This window comes from Megalops cyprinoides, chromosome 5 (assembly GCF_013368585.1).
Source record: "Megalops cyprinoides isolate fMegCyp1 chromosome 5, fMegCyp1.pri, whole genome shotgun sequence".
Taxonomy (NCBI): domain Eukaryota; kingdom Metazoa; phylum Chordata; class Actinopteri; order Elopiformes; family Megalopidae; genus Megalops; species Megalops cyprinoides.
Window position 1 is genome coordinate 23,331,756 of NC_050587.1, and position 24,764 is coordinate 23,356,519.

The 24,764-nt window shown below is 43.4% G+C and overlaps 1 protein-coding gene across 8 annotated transcripts in view; it reads right to left on the reverse strand.

Annotated features, from left to right (window-relative positions):
* Positions 1 to 24,764, reverse strand: part of mapkap1 (MAPK associated protein 1) — a 54,926-nt gene that overhangs the window by 17,413 nt on the left and 12,749 nt on the right. For all 8 annotated transcript variants that reach the window (XM_036530085.1, XM_036530086.1, XM_036530088.1 and 5 more), the window contains 4 exons: positions 19,913 to 20,085; positions 16,137 to 16,313; positions 9,229 to 9,338; positions 142 to 249 (listed from right to left, as the gene is read on the reverse strand). In XM_036530085.1, the coding sequence (XP_036385978.1) occupies positions 142 to 249; positions 9,229 to 9,338; positions 16,137 to 16,313; positions 19,913 to 20,085 (568 nt within the window). The remainder of the gene's footprint in view (positions 1 to 141; positions 250 to 9,228; positions 9,339 to 16,136; positions 16,314 to 19,912; positions 20,086 to 24,764) is intronic.

The following is a 24,764-nucleotide window of genomic DNA, read 5'->3' on the forward strand; positions in this document are numbered from 1 at the left end:
GCTTGTGAGGCAGAATAAAAGCTGAAACTGCGCTAAAGAACATGTCAGCTTGCGTTTGTTAAAGCCACGCGTGCCGGGCCCTGTCCCTTAGCAGTGTCTGCCGCTGTTTAGCATGCTTTCCGACGAGCCGTGAACACCTACTGTTTTCTCTGACCAGGCAGAACTCGAAAGTGCTTTGGCTCTCCAGGGTGCAGTCCAGATCCACGGCCACGTTGGGTTCCGTCTGTCTCTCCAGGCGATACTGGGGACCTTAAACACAAAAATGAGGAACAGGGTTACGAATGTTTACCTGTATCGCTGGTGGGCTGGACTTTACAGCCAGCAGCTTCAGGTTAAGAACAACTAAAGACATAACAAACACAAAAAGAGACAATAAGGCACTTAACAAATAACCGTCTCCATCAATGCACACTAAATCACCTTCACGCAACATCAAAGCATTATCAGTGTAGTACTCCGATATACTTGCATGCAGCCAACGGCTATACTTCACACTACAAGTCCCACAGTGCATCACACTAGAGCAAATGCTGAATAAAGGAAATGCACGTTCCCCACTGACATTACCTGAGCAATTCATGGGCACCTGGCGTGTCACTAGAGGGCCCTACTAAGCAGTGCAACAAGAGGACCCTGGAGTGCCAATTATGTGCCACTGCTGTGGACTACTGGTCATTGTTGACTAATGATACAGCCTAGTCTGGAACTCAACCTGCACTCAGATCACGCACCTTACCAACCGAGCCATTTGGGAGCAATGAATAACAGATCTTGAAAAAACAGTTAATCAGGTAATTTGGAGTTGGCCTTTTTGCGGCCAGACAGTCACAATAAGGTTAAAAGTAAGACGACAAGTAAACTCATGTCCAATCAAAGAGAGATAAGCACCCTACTACACCCGAGCATCTGAAGTGACTTTTTCTCTGGATAATTTCACAGAGAATGTGGCATCATTCTCACCCTATGCCAGACATTTTAAATACGCAGCACTTATATGAAAGCATGTCACCCACCTTTCTGCAAATGTTTTAGAAACGGACACAGAGGAGAGTTTGTAATTAATTAAGCCATAAAGATGGATTAGCAGGTAAAACCACAGGAAAAGAGATTAACTGTTTATGCACAGAACATAGACACTGGAAAACACAACAAGAGCCCACAACGGCAACGGCCGCACATTAGCCAAATGAATGAGAGCACAAGGGTATCGAATAGATTCAGAATTGATCAAGGGCTCAGCGTTTTTTTTTTTCTTTTGCACTCCAGCCACTAATCACATTAATTGATATTTTGTTTTCCTCTCTATCACGGTTCTAATTCAATTAGCGCTAACGAGAACTTAATGTGGGGTCAGGCAGGGCCTGGTGGAATATTGCCGGGGCTGTGCTGCCGAGAAGGCTTCACTTGTCCGCATCCCTCCAGGCCTGACTGTGGGGTCCCCAACCTGTTGTCCCTAGGTCCCCTATGTCACCTTTCAGTACAGTCTGCTATTTCCTTTTAATTAGAAGAAAAAAGGCAAAACAATAGCAGTGACTAGGCTGTCACACCATGACTGATTTCCAGTATTTCCTGTAATGTGGTCTGTTCAGTAAATGCTTTGAGGGAGAGTGTTCCCTCAATGAAGAGAGTACAGACTGCCCTGAAGAGGGACCAAAAACAGAGGAAGAGAGAGAGAGCGAGAGAGAGAGAGAGAGAGAGAGAGAGAGAGAGGTAGAGAGGAAGGAGGAGAAAGAAAAACAAAGGGAGAGAAAGGCTGAGGAAGAGAGAAATACATTATTCAACGTATACATTAATCACAATTAATAATTTTAATAATAGATACATTTATAATTTACTGTTTGATGTGATATGTAAGGTTGATTATTGCTTGTTCTTATTTTTTATTTTTAATTATTGTTACAATTTAACGTGTATTAAGCACACACATACATAAATATCTTTATCTTTATTTTTGCACTGTGTCCTCGTCTGTCCTGCCGATGAAGCACATTTGAATTTGAATTTGAAAGACAGAGGCAGAGAGAGAGGAGAGAGACAGAAAAATTCAGAGCGCAACAGAAAGACGGGGGGAGAGAGAGGGGGAGAGAGAGGCGATGCTCTCGGTCTCGCGGCACGCTTAAGGCCGAGGGGCTGAGGGCTGGCAGGTATCCTCTGAACCGCGCTCACAGCTGTCTCTTCTGCCCTTAGCATCCCGCAGAAACACCCCACTCAGCGCTTTACAGAGTCCACACGCGTTCCCCCCCAGCCTCCACTCAGTTCAGCGGCCATGCCAAAGGGCCTTGGGTGACCCCTCAAAACACGGAGAAATCCAGATGTAATTTTATTTCATCTGAAAAGTCTAATCCATGAAATAAAACTGTATGACAAAAAAAATATTACACTGGGCTGACCGCGTTTAAAATGTGAATCATGTGTCTTGTTTTGATTGATACTGTAATTCGTTACTTCTGCTCTAAGCTGGAGCTCTCTGCCAAGGCGGCAGCACCGAGCAAACTAATTGAAAATATCCATTTTCATTTATTCCTTTTTAGAAAAGTAATGGACATTTACAGGTGAACCCCCCCCCCCACCACCTCACAGGTTTCTAGGGGGTCCTGTGGAGGACAACATGTAAGTTAAAGGACAACAAAGTGGCAAACTGGACAAAATACAGGCAACAAGAATTATGTTCAGTAACAGTGGCATTCAACTGCTAGGAACATGCTGCCTCTGCAAATGAAGCCAGAAATTTACTCCTGATGGCTTTCTAATGCATTGGCAGATCATACTACTCACATAAACACCTTTTCCAAGTTCCTTTAGATCCATTTTTAACTATTCTGAGAATAACTGCTGTCACTCCAAAAAAAGTTCATTAATCAATCAATGGCCGGTGCAGCTACTACCCACTCGGAAGGCTTGAACACAGCATTTCTAAAGGGTTTGATCTTGACAACAAAGAGCGATTCTACACATGTTGTTAAAAACATCTTTCAACCCATAGTGACTAGGACTCTATTGCAATAAACACCAGTAAACACCATTTTCTTGATCCAGAACTGGCTTCAATATTTCCTGCTTTGCCCATCTCAAGGTAGAGCATGCGGTCAATCTCTACACACTATCCTGAGGTTATTACTCGTCATTTGTACCAGTTTTTCAATGTGTTTCTTGTCATTTAATTTTGAATAGGTCGAAAGATGCAATCACCATGAGCGTCTGCTTATATTAAATGTCTTTGAAATCAAAGGGGTCTACATTCATCAGTATCTACCGAGTTCCTTTTTGTGTGCGTTTTCCTACCATATGTTTTCAACAGGGTTCTTTGGATCAGATAAGAATGTACTCACATTAAAACTATAATGATTGAAAACATGGGTTGCAAAAGTTGAGCAAAGTCAGTGACTCCATGAGATTGAATTAGCAAAAAAACTGGAGACCTGGGTTAGTGTGCTGTATTATATCTAGATGTATAATTTAATATAACCTGTCCTTATGAATCAATACATATTATGTATGACTGAGCAAATGGGCTCCGGCAATCACCAGTAACACAATGCATCCATCACAACCCAAAGAGCAAGTAACGTGATGAAATAACACAAGATAAACTTGCATTAAGGAGGAAATCTATTTCATTTCCCTACTGGTGACTTTCTGTGATAAAAAATAACATATATTAATAACTGAGTCAGTCTAAATCTGGTAAAGACTTCAGGCAGAATTTAGCCTTTCGCACATACTGTACTTTCCAAATGTCACCAGAGCCTCTACAAGTCTGTGACCTCTGTGGCAAAGGAAAGAATATCTGCCTGACCCTAAGGGGAATTTCTCCCAAACCCGCAAACACACTGGAATTCTTGCAAAACACAGCAGGCTAGGAGTTTATGGGAGAGTTTACGCCAACGCTTTCACTTTGACAGAGGAAGAGTGAGGGCGGTCAACAACGGCCTACAGCACAGGCCTTCCAATGAGAGAGGGGCGTCTTTGAATGTTCTGCAGGTTTTATGCTGAGGTACCACCGCGCTGGGAAGCAGACAGTGTCACTAATTCGCAAACATGGAAAGTGACCTTTGTAGAACCGAGACTCAGCCGAGAACACGCTGTGACCCGCACATGTGCGGCGTTTCTTTTCCCCATTTAAAATCACAAGTTACACTGAGGAAAATGTGAGAGTGAGTGTGTGAGAGTGTGAGTGAGTGTGTGAGTGAGTGTGTGAGTGAGTGTGTGAGTGAGTGTGTGTGTGCAAAATGAAGGAACATATGCTACAGTGAAAATGCTCTTTTGCATTTTCCTGCATTTAAACACTTTTTGATTTACCATAACTTTCATCACACTAATCGGGTATAAGAAAAAAGTGTACAAGATAGAAAATATGTAGCCAGAGCTATACCTAACACAATCAGTTAAAGACATTAGGAAAACTGATAATTCTGAAATGCTTTACTTTCTTAAATATCTCAGAAAAGACTGAGGTTCCTTGCTTGTTTCCAACACAACATTTTCAATATGACTAACTTGCCTTGGTCAGCTGTTAGCCATTACTGGCCAATTATAACCATCACACCAGTACCCCGCTATAGACACCACTCGCTCACTCACTCACTCACTCAAAAAAACCTCACGCTCCACTTAAAACCAAGGGATCAGGAGACCACCATTCTAAGTGCTATTCACTCTGCAAAACACTGTTAATTCAGTGTGGTGTCAAGAACTTTCACCCTGCTTCTTTCCAGGTGACAAGCACACACTCAAAGAGGAAGAGAAAGAGGTGGAGAGACAGAGAAAGAGAAAGGGAGAGGGGGGGAAAAGAGAAAGAGATAAGGCTGGAGAGAGATCCCGCTTCAGAGAGTAAATAAATAATCAATACTCATCTAAATGTAAATGAGAAAGCAGAACCCCTCTGATGTCAGGGTTTTTATCAACCGTCCAATTTTCCACGGTCGCTGGGCCTCAACCCAATCACCATCACTCAGTCCTTGCTTCAAATGGATAGAGAAATAAATCCGACCGATCACCTGCGATCACGGAGAGCAAGGGAGTGAGTCGGCTGGCCAAACTCCGCTGCCAAGCAGACCAATTTCATTTAATTAGCTTTCATTGTTTGGGGCTTTCATTCGTTTTTAAGGACATTTCTTTTCCCCAGACATACAGATGTTAAAAATGCTGTCTGACTTTTCCTTCCCCTCTGAGTCTATTCATCTAGCTTTAAACTTCTGGAGGAAGAATCATCAAGAGAGAGCGTACGTAAGTGCCTCTTTTCTTCTAAGTGCAAGTCAATTTATTTCTAGGTCACAGCAAAAGGTTAGCCGGCAGAGTAAAACGTTACAATATCCATAATAATATAGGAATAATACTGAAAGTATGCTTTTATTACTTTTTTGAAAAGTAAAACACATCCACGAGACAAGACAGAAGTTATGTCTACGAGCTTGTGGACTTTAATTTTTTAAAATGCTTCAAATTCACCAAATTAATTCTATCCATTCTCCATGAAATAGGGGACTTAACGAGGACCAAATGCTGTTTTAATATCATATTGTTGCACTTGGACAGTGTCAGAGAAACACAGTATCTTTCTTTAACATCTAATATGATACGACATTTAATCTTTTTTAGAGAGTTTTCTAAAAAAAAAAAATCGGAGTGCCAATAAAAATAAGACCAAAGTGTAGAAGATGTTCATCCAGATTTAATTAATTTTATAAAAATAAATAGATAAATTACTCTGAGGTCTCTTTGTTCTTCCTTCAAGTTCGTCCTGTTGTAAACACATCTAAAATAACAAATATTACTAAGCTTTCAACCGATGATAAATGAGTGGGTTTGGAAAGGGAACCATTCATTTTAGGGGTTAATGGTAAAGCTTGGTTTTCTTAGAAGAGCACTTAACCACAAAGGAAATGCTCCATGTTTTTGGCAAAGTCACACAAATGTACAGACTGGACCACCCAAAGAATCACCCCTCATGGTTCCAAATCTCAGCTACGCTATACAATCGGTACATTGCTCAGTGCCATCTCTCTAAAACTTACAGGCAAAACCAAACACTGGTTCTTAAAGACCTCTCCTCCTTCTGTAGGGGCCTGGAACTGTTGCACAAATTATTTGACAAAGCCAGGGCCTTCCACTGTGTTTCAGCAGGCTTTGCAGCTAACCTCTGCTACTTGACAGGAAACAGATCAGCTAATTGTACTAATTTCACAATTAATGACAAGGAAATAAGTTCACATAAAAAATGTGTTAAAGCTACTGGCTGGTAGCCATGCTAAGGGAAATTAAACTGTGAAGTGGAGATGTCAACTCTGATAATCACACGTCTAAATGGACATGGGAATCTACAGACTTCTGTGTGCTGCATACAGGAGACAAAGCAACTAGCTAATGTCTAGACATGTGGATCTGTAGAATCCGTGCTTCAAAAACCAAACAAGACCGTTTACTTTCTCTCCATCAAAACAAGCAGCTGTGAATGTTAGGTGGGATAACTTTAAACACATTATGTGAAAGGGGGCAAAGAGAAACATAGCAGCAGCAAAAGAGACGTGGAAAAAGAAGACGACATCTTTAAAATAATAATGATGTCATGGACGCTGTCATAGAAGCAATTTGGTCAGCAGTGGACATGGTTTCAGTTACTGCTGTGGTAGCGATCTAATCCGCTCAGGAGATTTGAAGACCAACTGCTGAAAGCAGTTTCAACTGTAACTTCACCAAAAAACCCCCCAAAAACAGTGAAAAAAAGATAATCACAAGCACATCACGCCCACCCAACCGACTCGCATGAAGTCATCGATCGTGATTGCCGGGTGGAAAATAAAAGTCATATCTGGCATGAAGGTACGACAAAGTCATCTGAACTGACGACTCGCTCCCTGTCTGTCCCTTTTTATTTACTTTGCTTTTTTCCCTGAAAAAGTTTTTAAATCAATTTTAAATATATCCTGTATCCTTGTTCCATCTCTTGCACCCCTGCTGGGGCTCCATAGAATGCAGAATACAATTTGAGAGATATTCCCTCATGTTTTCACACTCTCTGAGGGTATTCCAAAGAGCATTCCACGTCTACTGTGATCTGTCAACCCCAGACACACTCTGACTGCGTTGGCCTTTAAGAGTGAGAGGGTTACCTTTAAGGAGGTGGAGAACATACGAAGGAACCAGATCGCATAGAAGACAGTGACTCCACACCCAGGACATGTATGTATCCCAAACCCACAACGCCGCAACACCCCAACTCAGTTTATCGGTCACTAAGTTTAAAACATTTAGCAGATGTCTCTGAGGAGCATCATGTCACCCACTGCAATACAGAAGGACATCTTTTTTCCTGGCGCTTCTTCCTCTTTGTACAGTTAGCTTGCATTAGAGAAGCTCCGGGCTGGATGACACAAATGGGTCATAACAGAAGTTTCCAGTTCACCAGTAAATTCAGAGCGGTGAGGAGCCTTCCTGAGTGAGTGGCCGAGCTCCCCCCCCCCCCCCCCCGGCTCTCCTAACCCTCAGCAGCATTGCAGCACCCATGTTTTCCCGATGCTGAAAACAGCGCCTCGGGCATGACCACATTCTTGGTCACGAGAGACTGATGCTGGGGCCATTTTAATAGCTCCAAGCCCACAGAAACACAGCTGCTGTCCTCTTTCATCTATTTACAGACCATCAACCTGGAAACAGGTTTCCTGGTGATGCCAAGATGGAATGACAATGTAAAGGACAAACTACAGTAAACTCCAAGTCCCATAATGCAACAGGCAAACCTCTATCTAGTTTACTTGCATCAGTAACCGTTTTTTATTCATCAAATCATTACAACTCCTATTAATGAGTGTTTTTTCAAAATATCATTCGAGAGGAAATAACAGCACTAACTTAAGTGCACATACTGAGCTATATGTCTTCTAAGGTTCCATTCCTAAGGTGTTTAAATGCTTGTGGAACTACATGCTGACAACCAAACCATCTAAATCAAATCACAGTAAAAAGTGTCACTAAATGTCATTTCACGTTATTTCAACCCTACGGTATACTGCATATGGATGGGCTGACAATAAAATCTCTCTGACTCTGACTCATTAACAAGGTAAGGACCCGTGCCATTTGATCCCTTTGTTTACAAGTACACATAGCGTATATGCAGTGCATTTGTATAGTGAGCTTGTCTCTGCTCTTTTCCTTCTGTAGAGCAGGTATCGAGGAGAAATGCTGGCGGTGATTCCGTCACTCTGAAAGGATTTCGCCTCAGTTTCATGCAAATTTTATGCAGGTGGACGAAGCTGCTCTTTAGTAGCCCAAGGGTACACATGCTGTTAAGAATGCTTTTAGCTGCACTCTATTTCAAAATAAAAGACTCCAGAAGCATACTGCTTTAAAACACTAGTCTTCATCATCATTTTCTCTCATTGTAGTTCCACAGTTCCAGAAACCATCTGCCATCCTTTTTGCTAGCTGTTCATGATAAACAGATAACTATAAAACATTTTTGAGACCAGGGTCAACATATAATGACAATTATGCATAAAAGCTCTGATATTATGAATAAATTTCGTAAGATTTTGAAGAGATGTATGAACCAAATATCGTTTAGAATCACCATAATAATCATCATAATAACCAAAACCAAGAATGTGGCCATCATCACCATCCTGATCATCATCACCATCATCATCAGTGTAATTTCAAATTTTTTTTTTTTTTTTTTTTTTTGGTTTTCATTATTGCACATTATTATGCATTATTGCACATTAGTGCACATTGTAGCACTTCTTCAATCCCCTTTATGTTTTTTCTATGCTCTCCTTTCCCCTGACCCAACTCATCTCCGTCCTTATCCACCCCCACCCCCACCCCGGGACCCTCCATCACAGTGCTATCTGCTCCTCCCAAGTTTTATTAAAGTGTCAGCTTTTATCAGCTCCTTGGTAAACCAGGCATGACAAATCGAACGCTGAAAGCCATCTCTGTCAAAGGCTCCTGGCTCACGGCCTGCCTACCCTCAGGGCAGCATATACAACTTTACACACATTTCCACTCAATTCAAAAAGACTTGCTTGTGTATAGATCAAAGTTTAGAGGAAACAATAGTGTAAGCTGGTGAAGAATCTTTTTGAATTAAGTCAACGTCAATGGTAACGGTGTATTTGAAGGGTGTGTCAGTGTGGAGTAATGGTCTATTTACCAAGTGTGACATAATGCCGTAATGGTGCATTTACAGGGTGTGCCCAAGCATAGTAATAGTGTGCTTGCTGTTACCTGAGCCCTTCTGAGACCCTTTCCTCTTCTTCAGAGCTTTCTGCAGGATCTCCTTCATGGTCACCTTCATGCTGTCCACAGGAATAAGAGAAAAACCGTGGGCGGCATTTCTGGAGAGGAGAGAGCAGAGAGGAACAGAAGGGTATAAAATCACTGCTCCAAAGCCATCTTCAGCAAGCAGGGGAGGAAATTAACAATTAGCAGCCTGTCCCATCTGATTGAAGACCGGCCTGACGCAACTACTACTCACAAAGGCTGTTCACCTCTTTTGCCTGAGCATCCGGAACAAGCGGAGCACGATGCGCGTCATATTTACAGTTCCCCATCACGGCACATTTCATTTTGGGCACTTTTAGAGATGGGACACTATTTACGATGCTTTTAGAAGGCTGAGAGAGCAGAGAGCAGGCTCATAAAACCAATTCATTAAAAAACTGTACACAGTATGAGGCGTCCGGCTGAACAAGGCCAATGATTCGCAAAGCAATTAATCAATCCTCCAGCAATTTAACTGTAGTGCAGTGGGTGTCTATCACATACTGCTGGGATACAATAAAGCCTATCTTGACTGTCATGAACTTGACTTCTGTTTTCTGAAGTTTAGTAAAAGGTTTCCAACAGAATAACATGATTTGACCCACAAAAGCAGTCCTGTATGCTAACACTTATAAATCTTCTGGTCTCATCTTAATAAAAAGAGCTCTTTGTGGATCTTTTTTTATGAATGTAGTTATTGGAGTTAAACATCCCGACATTAAGACTAAAGCACTCCAACAGCTGTAAGAGCACAGTAACACCACACCAAGCATGAGAAAAAGGAAACAGAACAGAGATGAGCAAGCAAGCAGAAGATCCACCCATCACCCCAGAACACCACACTGTTGAGCAAGTGAACAGAATGTCCGCGAGCTGTCCCCAGCACAACAAGCAGGCAAAGGTCCTCGGCTGGGCAGGGACCGTTCCTGTGCACTGACATCAAACTCAAAATGAACCTGGTTTAAATTTCTCCCTGGCTCTTTCTTTCCACCTCTGCCTCTCTCTCTTGCACTCCCTCGTTATCTTTCCACCCTCTTCCTCTCTTCCAGTCTTTCATCACGTCTCTCACTTCACATGCTTTTGTTTTCTAAGCAAACACCCTCATCCACTGTGTCTTCCCTGTGTCTCTTTGTGTCTCTCAGAGAGGGGAAGAAAAAAAAAAAAGAAAAAGAACAGGCTGAGTGTTGTGAGTCTTCCGTCTGCATCCATCTCCTGGGCTGACTGCCCAGAGGCCTGAGCGCCTCTGACAGCACCAGCGCCAGGCTTTCACACAAGCTTTCTCTGCACAGCCGGGAGACCGCAGTCCGGCCCGCTGACCAGCCAGACTGGAAGTCCATTTTAGAACTGCCCCTTCTAAGTTAGCGGCCACTCTGCACCTCAGGGCCTCTCCGCTCCGTGACAGCAGAACCCGGGACCGGCCTTGACTTGGGTTGTTGGAACACGGCCCAGAATCAAGGCTTAAGTTTATCCAGAAAAAAATAAAAAAGAAACAGATGACAGGGAGCTGAAGGCAGAAGGGATCAAACAGCTGACAGGATCCCAAGTCAACTGTGAAGGCGTCCAGACTTGCTGTTTGAAACAAAAAGCTTCAAGAGAACCACTACCTGGGAAACCTTTCCCAGTTCTGTGGAAAATTCTGCATCCATTTTAGAACGGAGGAGACGTATTTCGCACAGTCCAATAAAAAGCCCCTCAGATGTTCTCAGATTATGAAGGCTTCTAAACACCGGCAAGTGGTAATGACAGTGCCTTCACTTAAGAGGAAAATAAACCTCCAATGATCCCATAAAACGAAGCAAATTCACCATACTGATGGGACACAAAGCCCAGTGGAATATGCTGCTGTAGCTGCTGAAAAGAAATCTGCCTTATTGATACCAGCTTCAATGTGCTCTCACTGGATGATGCCAAGAAGTGAATGCTGGTGCAAGGCTATAAAAATGAACACACACCTCCCAATGAATATAAACTGCCTACATCTGTGCAGCACAGACTAATAAAACACCAGTACTGTTTCCAGAGGACACCTACAGTAACAGAAGCACAGTATTTTTACACTGTATTTTATTATGGGAGCGTCTCCCCTGCTGCAGATTTGTGAACAATCGTATCAAATATTCAGGGCAGGCACCACTCCCTGTTCCTGGGCCACCAACACTGAAGCAGCCACATTCTCGTAGATGTATTTTACAGATTTTTTTCACATTTATAGTATTATTACATAAATGTTAACGTTAATTTATTTTGTTGTACTAGTACACTGTTTCGGAACTCAAAACGCTATTGTTTCGGAAACAAATCCTGTTTGTGCCCAAGTCTATAGTACTGGTGTATTTCCCCATTTGAGTGGATCTGTACCTGACCACGTGTGCGTGCGCCTGCTCTGTACTGAACCTTGACTTCTCAAAAGCAAACATGTCCATCTACAGTGAGGCACACAGGAAAAAAAGGAAATGAATTAGACTAAACCGTGGTTCCCCTGGGGAGTCCTCAACCTGCATTCTCCAGCTCACCCTCAGTCATTATTCCATCAAATATCCATTCGGTTTAATTTCCTTTGCCCCACCAATGGCCCTGTTTTTGGCCCCTGCCTGCGTGGGACTGCTTCCTTGGCCAAGGTGCCAGCTGCTTTCCTGGGCAAAAAATGCGTTTTCAGTGCTGCTTCAGGGCTGCCAAGGCACCATATAAGCTTGGCAGACAGACACAGCGCCCCCTGGGGGCTGATGAGAGAATAAGTGGTTAAAGAGCTTTTTGGTCCGCAGCCAGACTGCAATCTACCGCATACCGCCGTGGCATAACCGCGGCCACCGGGCTGAGGTTCCCGCCATGGGATGCCAGCACTCGTCTGGCACAGGGAGCCACTTCAAACCCGATTAGCATTTATGATTAAAAGTGCTTTGCAAGGCGCTTTAATATAAATTAACGAAGCAACGGAGCAGAATTAGTTGCTGGGCGATCAGATGCAAAGCCCTGCAGGAGGCTGGAAAACAAAACAATGGAAGCAGATATTAATCAGGGACTCTATTGGCAGGCAATCAGCATCATTCGCCCTTTTGTAAAAGAAAAAAAAAGATAAAGACTCTTTAAAGCTCTTTAATGTATATCACACCAGTTAATGCCATTTCAGAACAGCTGAGACAAGCTTCACAGAATGCCTGACTACAACGCTTATGTGATCATTTATACTAATCATAACACCAATGTTCATACCACTTAAGAATATCAGAAATATTGCACTGATAAGAACTGGCCTATCAGCCCATCTTGGCCTTTAACAGGCATTTGGCCTACTAAATACCAATATAAAATCCTATTGATGTCATTATATGATCATTTCTATCAAAGGTGCTACCTGTGAACTAATTTCATCAATTTACAATAAAAATAAAGATTAAATCTTGTGCACCTGTTTTATTTTCCCATATTTGTGGGCGTGGCTATAGGCAGAGAACTTTGTGGGTGCTCAGAGGTGTTGCAGACATGTGGCAAGCTGAAAACACTGTGGCAGAACCCTCTGTGATGTCATACAGAAGTGAATTTGGAGGACATGCATGTGATTTAGCCAACAAGAACAAACTATGCTGATTTCATGATGTGGTCATATATATAATTATGACATTATAATGTGATTTGCTGAAAATGGGACAGGGAAGGTTCATTGAATAATAATAACAAGCAATTCCTGCCCTCACTTTGTAAGTCGCTCTGAATAACAATGTCTGATAAGTGAAAAAGTCTGAATGTAAAATGTATTGGAGTGGAGAGATAAATCAGTATGCAGTGATACTGGAGGTCAGATGAAAAGGGTTCAGTAAGGATTTGAGATTTCCTGCTTTCTAAGGACCCCCAGCTACTGTCAGGTATCATTTGCGCCTGGGTTTTTTTCTTCACACCCCAAGAGACCTGTCTCTGATTTATTGCGACAGACACTAACTTATTTCAATTGTTTTTCCCTCAATGGCTTCTCTGCTCGTCTCTTCCAGCACTCTGCCCAATTATTTTCAGCTAAACGCCAGCACGTCCAAGAGACAAAACTCCCCAAAAAGCAGCAGGCAGGGGAGAAACAAACACAGCACCCCCCCCATCCCCCACACTCTCTTCTCTGTTCCCCATCTCTCAGCATTGTCCTTTTATCAGTTTGCCAAAATCCTTGGACTTTGCCAAATCCAGTCTTGCCTGCTCAGCTCTCTGGACTGGACTGATTGTGCCGAGCAAAAAATATGATACAGATGCACACACACTCAGACAGATGACATCCAGGACAGACAGCTAATACCTTCATTAAAACTGTCTGAAAACAATAAGACGATCACTGGTGACATGGAGGAGGAGAATGTTTGTTTTCCCTTTGCCTGCTGTGTTCTGTTCAGTTTGGTCCCTTGGACATCCCTCCACAAGCTGCCTCCTTCCCAAACAATTCCAACGAATCCAGGAAAAAGGGGGCCCATTGGTCACCTGTGGCCATCGTCTCTCGACCGCAGGCAAGTAAAGGTCTGGCCAAAACCAGAACAAAACACAAATTCCCAAGGGGAGGAAGTGTCACCAAATAGGTCATGTCAGTACCGCCACAGCCTGGGACTTTGAAGGAGATGATTTGAGGAAATTACACAATGCACAGCACTGTGAGAACCGCTTGCATACCATCAGTTAAAATATAGAAATATAGCCTGGATTTGAGAGAGCAAGAAGTGAGCCCCAGTTACCATTTCCTACAACAACAACCATACATACACCTTATACCAAAGCACCCTTCACCAACACACACACACACACACACACACACACACAAACCTCAAACTTCTCAGCAGAAAGGGAGTGAAATCCTGTAAGGGGGACTCATGATGTCACAATCAGTAAAGTCAGTGACAGCATCTTTGAGAACCCCAGTACAAGCTGTTCCTTTGTGCTAGGCTGAGTGGCAGAGGAGAGAAGGCCTTTCACAGTGCTTTACCTGACACCACTCAGCAACACTTATATATCACGTTACCCATGACAGCCCGGCTTTCAACGTTCTCTAAAGTCTAAATAAAAGAAAAAAAACACACGATTTCTGAGAGAAAAAAAGGCCTCTTTTTTCGGTGGGGAGGATTGGGGGGGGTGGCAAGCTGTGGTCCAACATCCATATTTACTTATGACAGACATCTGGATTCTAAAAACCTCAGTCTAAGTGATGAATGTTTCAGGGGAGTGGGGGTGCACCACAATTTCCCCTTCTAGCATTAGCGACTAATGACGGACACATTTCTCAAGCGTGTTCCTTTCTTAGAGGGTTGGCAGGCCATGTAGCATTCTTAGGCCTTTAGACACTTTCTTCCCCTACACCAAGTACCTTGAAAAAAGCCAGAAAAAGTATCTAAAATAAATCTCAAAATGAGAAGATCACAGAAAATTGCCAACAAATGAAACGTAGAGAAACATACCAGCCATCTGAAAATGATTAAGTTGCTCTTATCTGATGGGAAAAGGTGTTTTTTTTGCCCCTGAATATGACTTAATTGAAAAGTATCTTTAGAAAAATAAATACTCTGTACGCTGACATGCCATCACTGTTGAACATTTGACAGCAGCACGTATGTGAAGCCATGCGTTTTTTCCCCATGTGTCCTTGAGCAGAAAGCTTTGACTGCACGAATGTGTACGAAGGACTGAAAACCCATGCATTCCTTTGTGTCTACCACACTGAGGTCTGCGCCCCAGACCATTATTTCTCTTCATAAAATCCAAACAGATATCAAGGCAACAGACCCCTGCACCTTTGACATGATGTTCTGGAGAACTCAACCATTACAGATGGCTTTGAACTCTGCCACTGGTGACCCCCTTAGCAAGGCATTAAGAGAGGAGGAGAACTTCAGTTTAAAACTGATTACAGCTCTGCTTTTGATTAACCAGCTTGCTGATTCATTAAAGGAGCTCCCCAAAGCCAGCGGTTCCTTTTTTACATGATTGTGTCTAATGCTGCACTATTACAGTGCCTGCATAGAATGTGCATTCCATCATTTTAAATGGAATGAAGAGCATTTTGCAGAGTAAACGGTTCCGGTATATTTATGTCAAGGTATGATAGTGGTCTTCCCTATACGCACCACAGCAGCCACCACTAAAATAAGACCCAAACAGAGAGAGATTCTCAAGTTCAGCATTTTAGGGATATGTTTTGGATGCCATTTTAAGCATGACTGAGGGGCATGCTTTAAGTGCCGCTATGGAATAAGTCCAGCTTAGTTTTATTTTGGCAACTGGCTCCTAAATAACACTCAGTAAAATGGAGAGTAGAATTCTTTTTAAGAACAAAAGATTCCTGGTACTAAAAAAACTTGGACAAACACTATTCACTGTAGCTGCTAGGCGCCGCTTCAGGACTGACTGTATACAACATATACTGTACTTGAGTGAGTGCAGGACTCGTTTGATTATATCTGGGTCATATTCTAAGCACTACTGCTAGACACAAGACACAATCTCCTTCAGAGAAAAGATGCTTCAGACGAAAAGCATGGCAGGACTTAAAAATCCACATTTTCAATGAGATTTGCATGGGCACCCCAGATACATCCTGCTCATTCAAACAAGCTTCACCGCAGCTTAAAGATGCAACACCCCAGACCCCTCCACATACACACGTATGTGCGTGCGCGCGTGCGTGCACACACACACACACACCTACCCATATAGTTTTACAAGTATTAACCAAATATCTTTCTGATTCTAAAACCCGAATATTTACCATTATCTGATTCAAGAGCTTCAAAGCTGAAACAGCCAGGTAAATGAAAAGAATAATTAGAAGAGAGGGAAAAAGCAAATAAATGAATAAATACATAGACAGATAGATAAAAGGCCAATTGAGCGGCTTGTGGTGGGGAGCTTACATTCGCACGAAGAGGGACTGTTTAGACGCCAGTCCAGGGGAGGTGTACTTCTCCACCAGCGCCAGTGTGCTGAAGCCGAATTTGTGAATGGGCTCGTTGGAGTCCAGAGGCGGGAAGTCTGTGTCCACCTCACCGTCGTCCTCGGCGATGTGCAGGCAGTATGCACTGACGTTCTCGCTGCAGAGAGACAAAAAGAGAGAATTTACTGGCTGTGTCTGCTGTTGTTTGCATTGTTTTTATTTCCAGTTTTTCTGTGTTCTACACTTCTATTTTCATTTTTTCCTATTTCACACTTGAGAAGAAGCACAACTTATAAAATTAATTATTACTATTACTATGATTATTATAGCTATTATACAGTTGTTATGAAATACACGTGTGCAGTTTGCATTACATAACTTTATATCCTTGTAATAAATATGTAATTGCTTAAGTAAATGTGTTTTTACATACCACACAGTTGTTATTTTGCAAAGGTGCAATGGTACACTTTCACTCCTTATGCAAATACAATGTTGTTACACTGATGTTCACCTGTGTCAAAGGACAGATGTGTGCTTATGTGTGAAGCAACGATACTACACAATGCTAAAGAGTGGCCACTCCATCCAGTCCTCCATCCCCCTTCTGTATCTTGCACTCTTCCAAGCCACCGCTATGAAGGGTGGGGGGCGCGCACACACACGTGCATGCAGGTATCTACCCAAGCATCCAGAGACACACAAACAAATATACCGGTGCAAGCATGCATACATGCGCACACAGGCATGCTGTGTGGTAACAGGTACAGAGGAGACAGGCAGTTTTGTAATGGCTGAGAAAGCCGTGAGTCTTTGAATTGGGGGTGGGGTGACTGTTCCTCCTAAATCACTGCTCTTTGTTTTTACGTCCTTTTTTAAAGTTTTGTGCTCCGAGTGAAAAAAAGGTCTAAATGGGCCTTACGCCTCAGTTCACTTTAAATGGATCCATTATCGCAACACATTTGCATGTAGAGTGAAACTTACACATCCCTCTCCACTACATGGATACGTACATAAACACAAACTAATTTAAGAAGAAAGATCAAGCGCTTGTAACACTCTGAGCAGCGTTAGAAGCAGAAATCTGAGTCTTTGAACTGGGAGTGGGGGAATGTATTCATCAGTGTCCTCTTAAATCCTTGGCCAACATTGGTCATCTGCCTCTCACCTTAAGGGTTTACTGTATTATTAATGAGATGCGCACCCTGAAAAAGGAAGCACCCATTATGACATCACAAAGGCCAGTGATGCCTTAGCCGGAAATTTCTAGGGTGTCAAATTTCCAAAAATAAGACCACTGGAAGCATTCAACGGATTTTCTCCAGTACTGTTTAAACTCAACAATGCCACTACAATGCTAAAACAATGTCAAACAGAATAATCACTGCACAAGTGAAATCCTGCTTGCGATTCATTGATTCAGACATGTTTCACCCTTTTCTCCTAGCTGTGGCATTCATCAGTTGTGTTAGCGCCGTGCCCGTCAGCTCTGTTCGTGGGAAATGAGTAAGAGCAGCCATTTTAGGCGTGGGCTAAAGGTTAGCTCATACACAGCCAGCGCTGTGTATCCCCCTTCTCCAGAGGGGCCTCCAGAGACCAGACATCTCATTGTTATTCACCTCCCGTCCTGCCTTGCTGCCATCTGGACTGGGATTCTGTTGTTGTTGCTTTTTTTTTTTTTTATTACTGTACACGTTTTTAATCTGGCTTCCAAATAAATCTCCGTGTGCCTCTGCCACACGGCAAAAAGGCATTCCTGCGCCGCCGTCGGCTGCGGCCCGTGGAGACCGCTCAAAGGAAGAACAGAAAGGCAAGAGAGACAACAGCGCCAGCACAAAATGACCAGTGCGAAGTGGGGTGCGTGGAGGGATGCAGCGTGCAGTGAGTCAGCAGGGGTATGCAATGCAGGTGGAGAGGAAAGTGTCATTCAGCTGGTGGAGGGATGCTCTGCAATAAGCCAGTGGCAAAATGGTGGTCATGGTGGTGGCAGTGGAGTAATCCAGTGATGGAGCTGATGAAAGAATGAGGTGTGTTGCAGTGTGTAGTGTGATGATGGGGAAATGCAGAGAGCTTGTTTTGGAATGCAGCGAGTTGGTGTTGGAGTACAGTTAGCGTCGGAATAGAGTGAGCTGGTGCTGGAATACAGCTAGCTTCAGAGTGCAGTGAGCTGGTGTTGGAATACAGCTAGCTTCGGAATGCAGTGAGCTGGTGTTGGAATACAGCTAGCTTCGGAATGCAGTGAGCTGGTGTTGGAATACAGCTAGCTTCGGAATGCAGTGAGCTGGTGTTGGAATACAGCTAGCTTCGGAATGCAGTGAGCTGGTGTTGGAATACAGCTAGCTTCGGAATGCAGTGAGCTGGTGTTGGAATGCAGCTAGCTTCGGAATAGAGTGAGCTGGTTTTGGAATACAGTGGGTTAGCTTCAGAGTGCAGTGAGCTGGTGTTGGAATACAGCTAGCTTTGGAATAGAGTGAGCTGGTGTTGGAATACAGTTAGCTTTGGAATGCAGTGAGCTGGTGTTGGAATACAGTGGGTTAGCTTCAGAATGCAGTGAGCTGGTGTTGGAATGCAGTGATGGTGGCGGTGACTGCACAAGCGAGCCGCAGGGCTGATAAATGAATGAATGCAGGAAATGCACTCAGCCTTTCTGTTTGCCATTTACCCCCTGGTGATGGATAATGGTGAGCAGGGTGAACACAGTGGCCGGTTCAGCACAGCCAGGGTGATTTATGAAGCCACTAAATTAAGGCCATGCTCTGACCCCACATTCATCCTCCACCTCAACTCAGCAGGGTCATTTAGAGGTTTGGGGGCATCATATCAACACAGAGGATCACCGTTATGACTACCCTTCACTGGCTTGAAATAAAATGATGAAAATGTCTGTAAAAGGGAAAACTAGAGTAACCTGATTGTGTGTTGTGTGATGTGTATGGCAAAACCCAAACCAACAGACCCAGAGACGTGGCATGATGCAAACTTCTCAGAGACAACACAGGTGAACTGTCTTTGGGGATCTCCTCATGGGCCAGCTCTGTCTTCTAGACTCCAACATCCACCGATGGTGGAGGCTTGTTCAGTTTAGTTTAGTTTAGTAAAAATCATAGGCATGACGGCTATAGTCATCAGACCCAACTTCATAGAACCAACAGTGAACCAGTACCATTTCGCAAGTCTCAGTAATATGACTTACGGTCACGGTGGGCCCAAACAAAACGCTGTATATCAGCATCCCGGTTAAAACAAACAGTGTTTGCAAACTAACAAAATCATTTTAAGTCCCCTGACAAACTTCTGCACTCTGGCTTCCCCGTCCAGACTGCATCACCTATAGACACCAATGTCTCGGTCAAGTTCGAAGTTAGTTGTCAAGTTCTTTTCCCCTCCTTTTCCTACTTGGTCCTACATAAGGACCAAGGATACGCATTAGGCATCTTCCTAATGCATATTCTTGCTGTTATTTCCTTACTGCAGTACTCAACGCTTAATTCAGCACCAAAGATGAGCTACATATGAGGAGAGAGACTCTAGAGCAGCCAGTACAAGGAAGAGAATGAGTAGAATGATACTTGGAAAGGGAATTCTCTCTCAGACAGAGAGGAAGAGCTGAAAACATCCTAGTAGGTCTAGTAAAGGGATATGGGGTAACAGGGTAATGCTTGACCTTAGGCAGTTGAGAGAGAGGGACCAAAGTAGGTCAGAGTGAATGGGGCATGGAAAGGATGTAGGGGGGGGGGGGGCGGGGTCAGCACTCACTTGAGTTTTGGTTCCCTGTTCTCACTGGTGTACTGCCAGCAGATGAGGCCAATGAGGTCATGGACTCGGGCGGTGGCCATGGTGACCACCGTCATGGGGTGCAGCTTCTCCTGCCCCGACTGCATCGAGAGGTAGACGTCGATTTTTTTGGTTGCGGTCGTACCTATATGGCCCTGCAGGGGGAGACAGAGAAAGGGAGTTAACCACGGAATTTTGCTCAAGAGAGCAGATCCATTCAATGTATGCCAATGATTGACAGCACATGGAAGCACCATCTGTAAAGGGGTTCAGGAAGCATCAATCTCTTGAGCATCTGAAACCATTTACATTAACATTTACTCATTTGGCAGACACTTTTATCCAAAGCAACTTACAAGTGAGGCAGAGTACAACACAAGCAAAAAACCATAAGGAGTCAACAGTATTAGAAGCGCTACAAGACCAGGTTTCAATGGTTGGCCAGACAAGGTACAAGCTAGCTGGTACAGAAAACAAGTGCATTAAACCATTAGATTACATTTACATTTACACATTACATTTTTTTAATTGCTTAACAAGAAACAGTTTTGAGACATGAGAAATTCAAAGAAACCAGAGCAGGAAAATGAGCACCCACAACCAGGAACCATCTTTACAGCTTTCACCTAACTTCAGGCCTACCTCTCAAACAGTAAATACTGCAGTTAACCAGCACATGCACAGCAGTTAAACACCTTGTAATTATTGAAGTACAAATGGTGCAACATCAGTGCCAATTCTTGGGGGGACACTTTCATTGTTCAGACACACTTTTAAGGATTTCTGTCCTTTTAAAAAATCAAATATGTATAATAAAATCCATGCCTTCAGGCTAATTCCTGTAGGATGATTATGTGATGAAGATGAAGTACACTTTCTAAAAATGTATCAATGTCAAAGGTACACGTCATCCATTCAGATTCACTAAAAAGCTTTTAATAAAACAAATGGGACAAAAGACCCACACTCCCATAATGATGTAATAGAGGATTACAAAAAGGCCACCAGCCATTCATTAACGCACTCTTAAATGCCACAAGCTCTTGATGCATTTATTTCCGGCCTTCACATTTTTCTTTGGTAAGATAAAGTAATGTTTGGGGAGGAGGTGTTAAATCACATCCAAGCACAATTAAATACACTGATGGGGTGAAAGGGTTTCTTGGCAATGCAGGGATCCAGAGATGTAACCCTGGAAGAATTAAGGGTAATAAGCTTATCTATCAAGCTGTGCTTGAAGCCAAGAGAAGCCCTCATCCTGCTCCTACAGATTTACAGCTACTAAAAAGCAAAAACACTCAAGGACTTTATTCTGAAGGCAGTGAAGGTTATAGTTACTTCAGATAAATATTTCCCGTAATTCCTGTTTTTCCCTGCGTTATTTTTTGCCCTAACTTCCATCTCATAATCTCCTGTCTCAGTGTGGAATGAGGTGTTGAGATCAGTGTTACTGGAAGGATCTAGTGCATAGGCGATGACATCAGCTGCCTCCGCGTGCTCAAGTTAGCCCGCCAAAGCAGCTCAACTTCCTTGGGGGTTTATGAATTTCACCAGGGCCTCTGATTGGCCCAACTGCCCTAGAGCCTCAATGTGGAGCACTGTGAGGAACTTTGGGGAACAAATTTCAGCTACACTTACCTTTTCCAGCAACTTCAGGAGAAATCAAACAATTAATTAAATGTGCCAATCTATTTGATTACGCTACAGCTGAGGCTAGAGGTAGGTAAGTCAGGCTGAGTAAGCATAGAGATGGACGCAGGCCGCCTCTGCAAGTCAAGAACCAAATCTGTGCCATATTTTTCCTTCTTCCTTTCTACTCGCCGTTCCGAAAGACTGGGCCGCGTAACATTTTCACCACAAAGACAGCGTGAAATGAGGCTGAGATGGCATGTGGAGGCATGGGTCCAGGAGCGATCATCCCGCAGTCAGTGGCAATCAAGCCCCTCGCTCGCGTGCGGAGATGCTTATCCGCTCCAGGGAGTGTTTCAACATCATATTTCCCACGGAGGACGGCATCACCGCTGACAGCGTGTAGCCTATGCACGGGCGGCGACGGGTCTCTAAGAACGAAACCATACAAGCAAAAACAGCATCTCACACTGGCTAACTGAAGGGCCTATCAAACCATTGCAGAGGAGTTTCATTGGACGTCCTCACCTATTTGAATCTACTTATTCGTTTCAGCTGCGGGGGAAGAGGGGGGGGAGTGCTCATGGTGTTCTAATGATGCAGATTTTAATCAGGGGCTCTCAGTTTTGCCCGTGTGTGAAGCTAGCCCCCCCATGCTGGCTGTAGGCACACCTTTTATCATTTCTGCCAGAATAGCAATTCTCCTCTATTATAGGGGGACAGGTAATATAGCACACACCGCACAGCTTGAAGCGAGGCAAACTTAATGCATTTGTAAATTTACAAATAAATAGCTTTTTTGTTGCTGTTGTTGCTGCTGCTGCTATTTTTGAGAAGTCTGTTTTTATACACCAACTTCTCTTATCTGCCGAGTCGGCTTACTGCTTTTCAACATATGCATTACTGTGATCCTTTATAAGAGGCAAGGATGGAAAAGACAGACAGATTGATGCTGTGGTTAAGGGACAGAGCAAATAACCAGAAGGTTGCAGGTTCCATTTCATAAAAGGCACTGCTGTTGGGTTACGATGTAAAATGTAAAAAACTATTAAGGTGTCCTGGAAGAGAGCTTCTGCTTAGAAAATAAATAATGGAACAACTGTTGTATTGCAAATGTAACTTTGGGTGAAAAATGATGTTCCCTAAAAAGACAAATATGGCAGACAGTGTAGAATGCAAAATATTCCCTTCAGATATTTATATATGCCCATATATTATGTTTGTGTACTTTTCCAATTAAGGCCTCAAACCACAATGCACTTTATAATTTTAAGGAACAAAATAAAGCAACTGTGATTTTTTTCCCCCCCACTTCTAACAGAAATCAAACACCATCTCCTCTGATACCATAAATAAGGGGTGACAGACGAGTAGAAGAATACACACAAAAAGGTGTTTCTTCCTTCAAAGTGTGGTCAGCCTTTAAACCTCAGGGTAAAATATAAACTGGAAAAAAGGACATCGCCCATAAAAGAGAGACTCCACTCTGGCACGCACGACTGACAGGGCCCACAAAAATGAAAACCTTGGAATTGTGCCAGTATTCAGAGGAGGCATATCTGAAAACACATCATTGTGTCACTTCCTTAATGTGCTCTAATCTATCAAGCATATGGCAGTAGAACAACTTGGGGAAAGAAATGACAGTTTTTATGCCTTTGTTTTGGCAATTAACTAAATAAATAACCAGCTTCACAAATCATCCCATTAATTGGCCTGTGGGACGTCACCGCAGGGGGAGACATAGGTGGAGGGGTGCCGAATAAGGCTTGTCTGTTAATTGGTGCTGTTGGTGGGGGTGGAGGCTGTGGTTGGGGAGGGGGGGGGGGCGGTGAGTTCTGTGTGCATGTCTGTGGACATTCGTCTAGGAGGGTGGTGGTATATGTGTGTGTGTGCGTGTGTGTGTGTGTGTGTGTGTGTGTGTGTGTGTTGGGGGGGGGGGGGGGGGGGGGGCTGTAAGCGCACAGATTCTGAGTGTGCATGCGTGCTTTGGTGGGGGGGGGTTGTTTTGAGTGTGTGCGTTTTTTTGCCTGTGCGTGACGGAGGTGGGATGTAGTGTGTCCCTAACAGGCAGTACAGAGAGCACAGGTGCTGTTGTCAGCTGGAATTCCACTCCAGCTGCTCGGAGAGTCTGTTCATTTCCATTACATTCACTCTCCTGCTCTTAACTCTCTCTGTTCTGACTATACTCTCCTCTCAGCCACTGTCATTCATCATCCATGAACCGCGACCCTTGAAAAAACGATGAACCACGAGCTACTTTAACATGGAGCAGTCTTTTCCCCTGTTGTGGCAGGGCCACCTCATAAGAGCCCGCAGTCCTGACTGCAGTCCTCCATTGGGTCTGAGTCACTGTGGAACTACCAACGCTATTCCCAGTAGCATCCTGCTTTCCCTGGGAGCCCTCTCAACCAAGCACTACTTGACTACCAGCTAATACGGCATCACTCCACATGCCATCGTCATCAGAAAACATAAGATCACTTAAAACACCCACAACATTGCTCTATGAAAGAATAACATCACAGAAAAGTATTTGGTTTGCCATACTAAGCACTTAACAAAAAACAATTACAAATCCGCTATGTCTAGTCCATTTACATGGTGCGTGTGTGTGTCCTGCTAATCGCTCTTCCTGAAGACTTTTTTCCATGATACAGCACTGAAATGTTATTTCCACATTCTATTAGATAAACACATTAAAAGAAGGGTAAAATGGGCTGCTAATCCTTATTTATCTGTCCTAGGTGTTCTTTAATGCTTTAATGTAGGTCTGGGCCAACAGACAGAAGTGCTATTTTAATTGGAGGAGGCCACTGTGACAGACAAAGACAGGCAAGAAAGATCACATGTTTGTATCCCTAAAGGCATCTGATTCCCCTAACCACACCCCCCACCAAACCCCACAAATGCCCAAGTGGCCTTTCAGACTGCCTGCAGGAATGGGTATCGTTTTGAACCAAGTCAGGATCAATTTTTCAGTAGAAATGCTGCTTTTCATCCGTTGGTAACGCAGGTTTGTGTCATTAAGAAACTGATCCATACAACTGTTTCAAAAGCATTTAAAATATGCTGAGACTTTTCCCTTGAGATAACCTTCAAAAATAATACATTTTCAGTTGTGTACTTAAAACGACTTTGCAGTCAGTAAAATAACTTAGCTACAGATTCATTCTTTTAAAAAATTTAATATCTCTGTTTCACA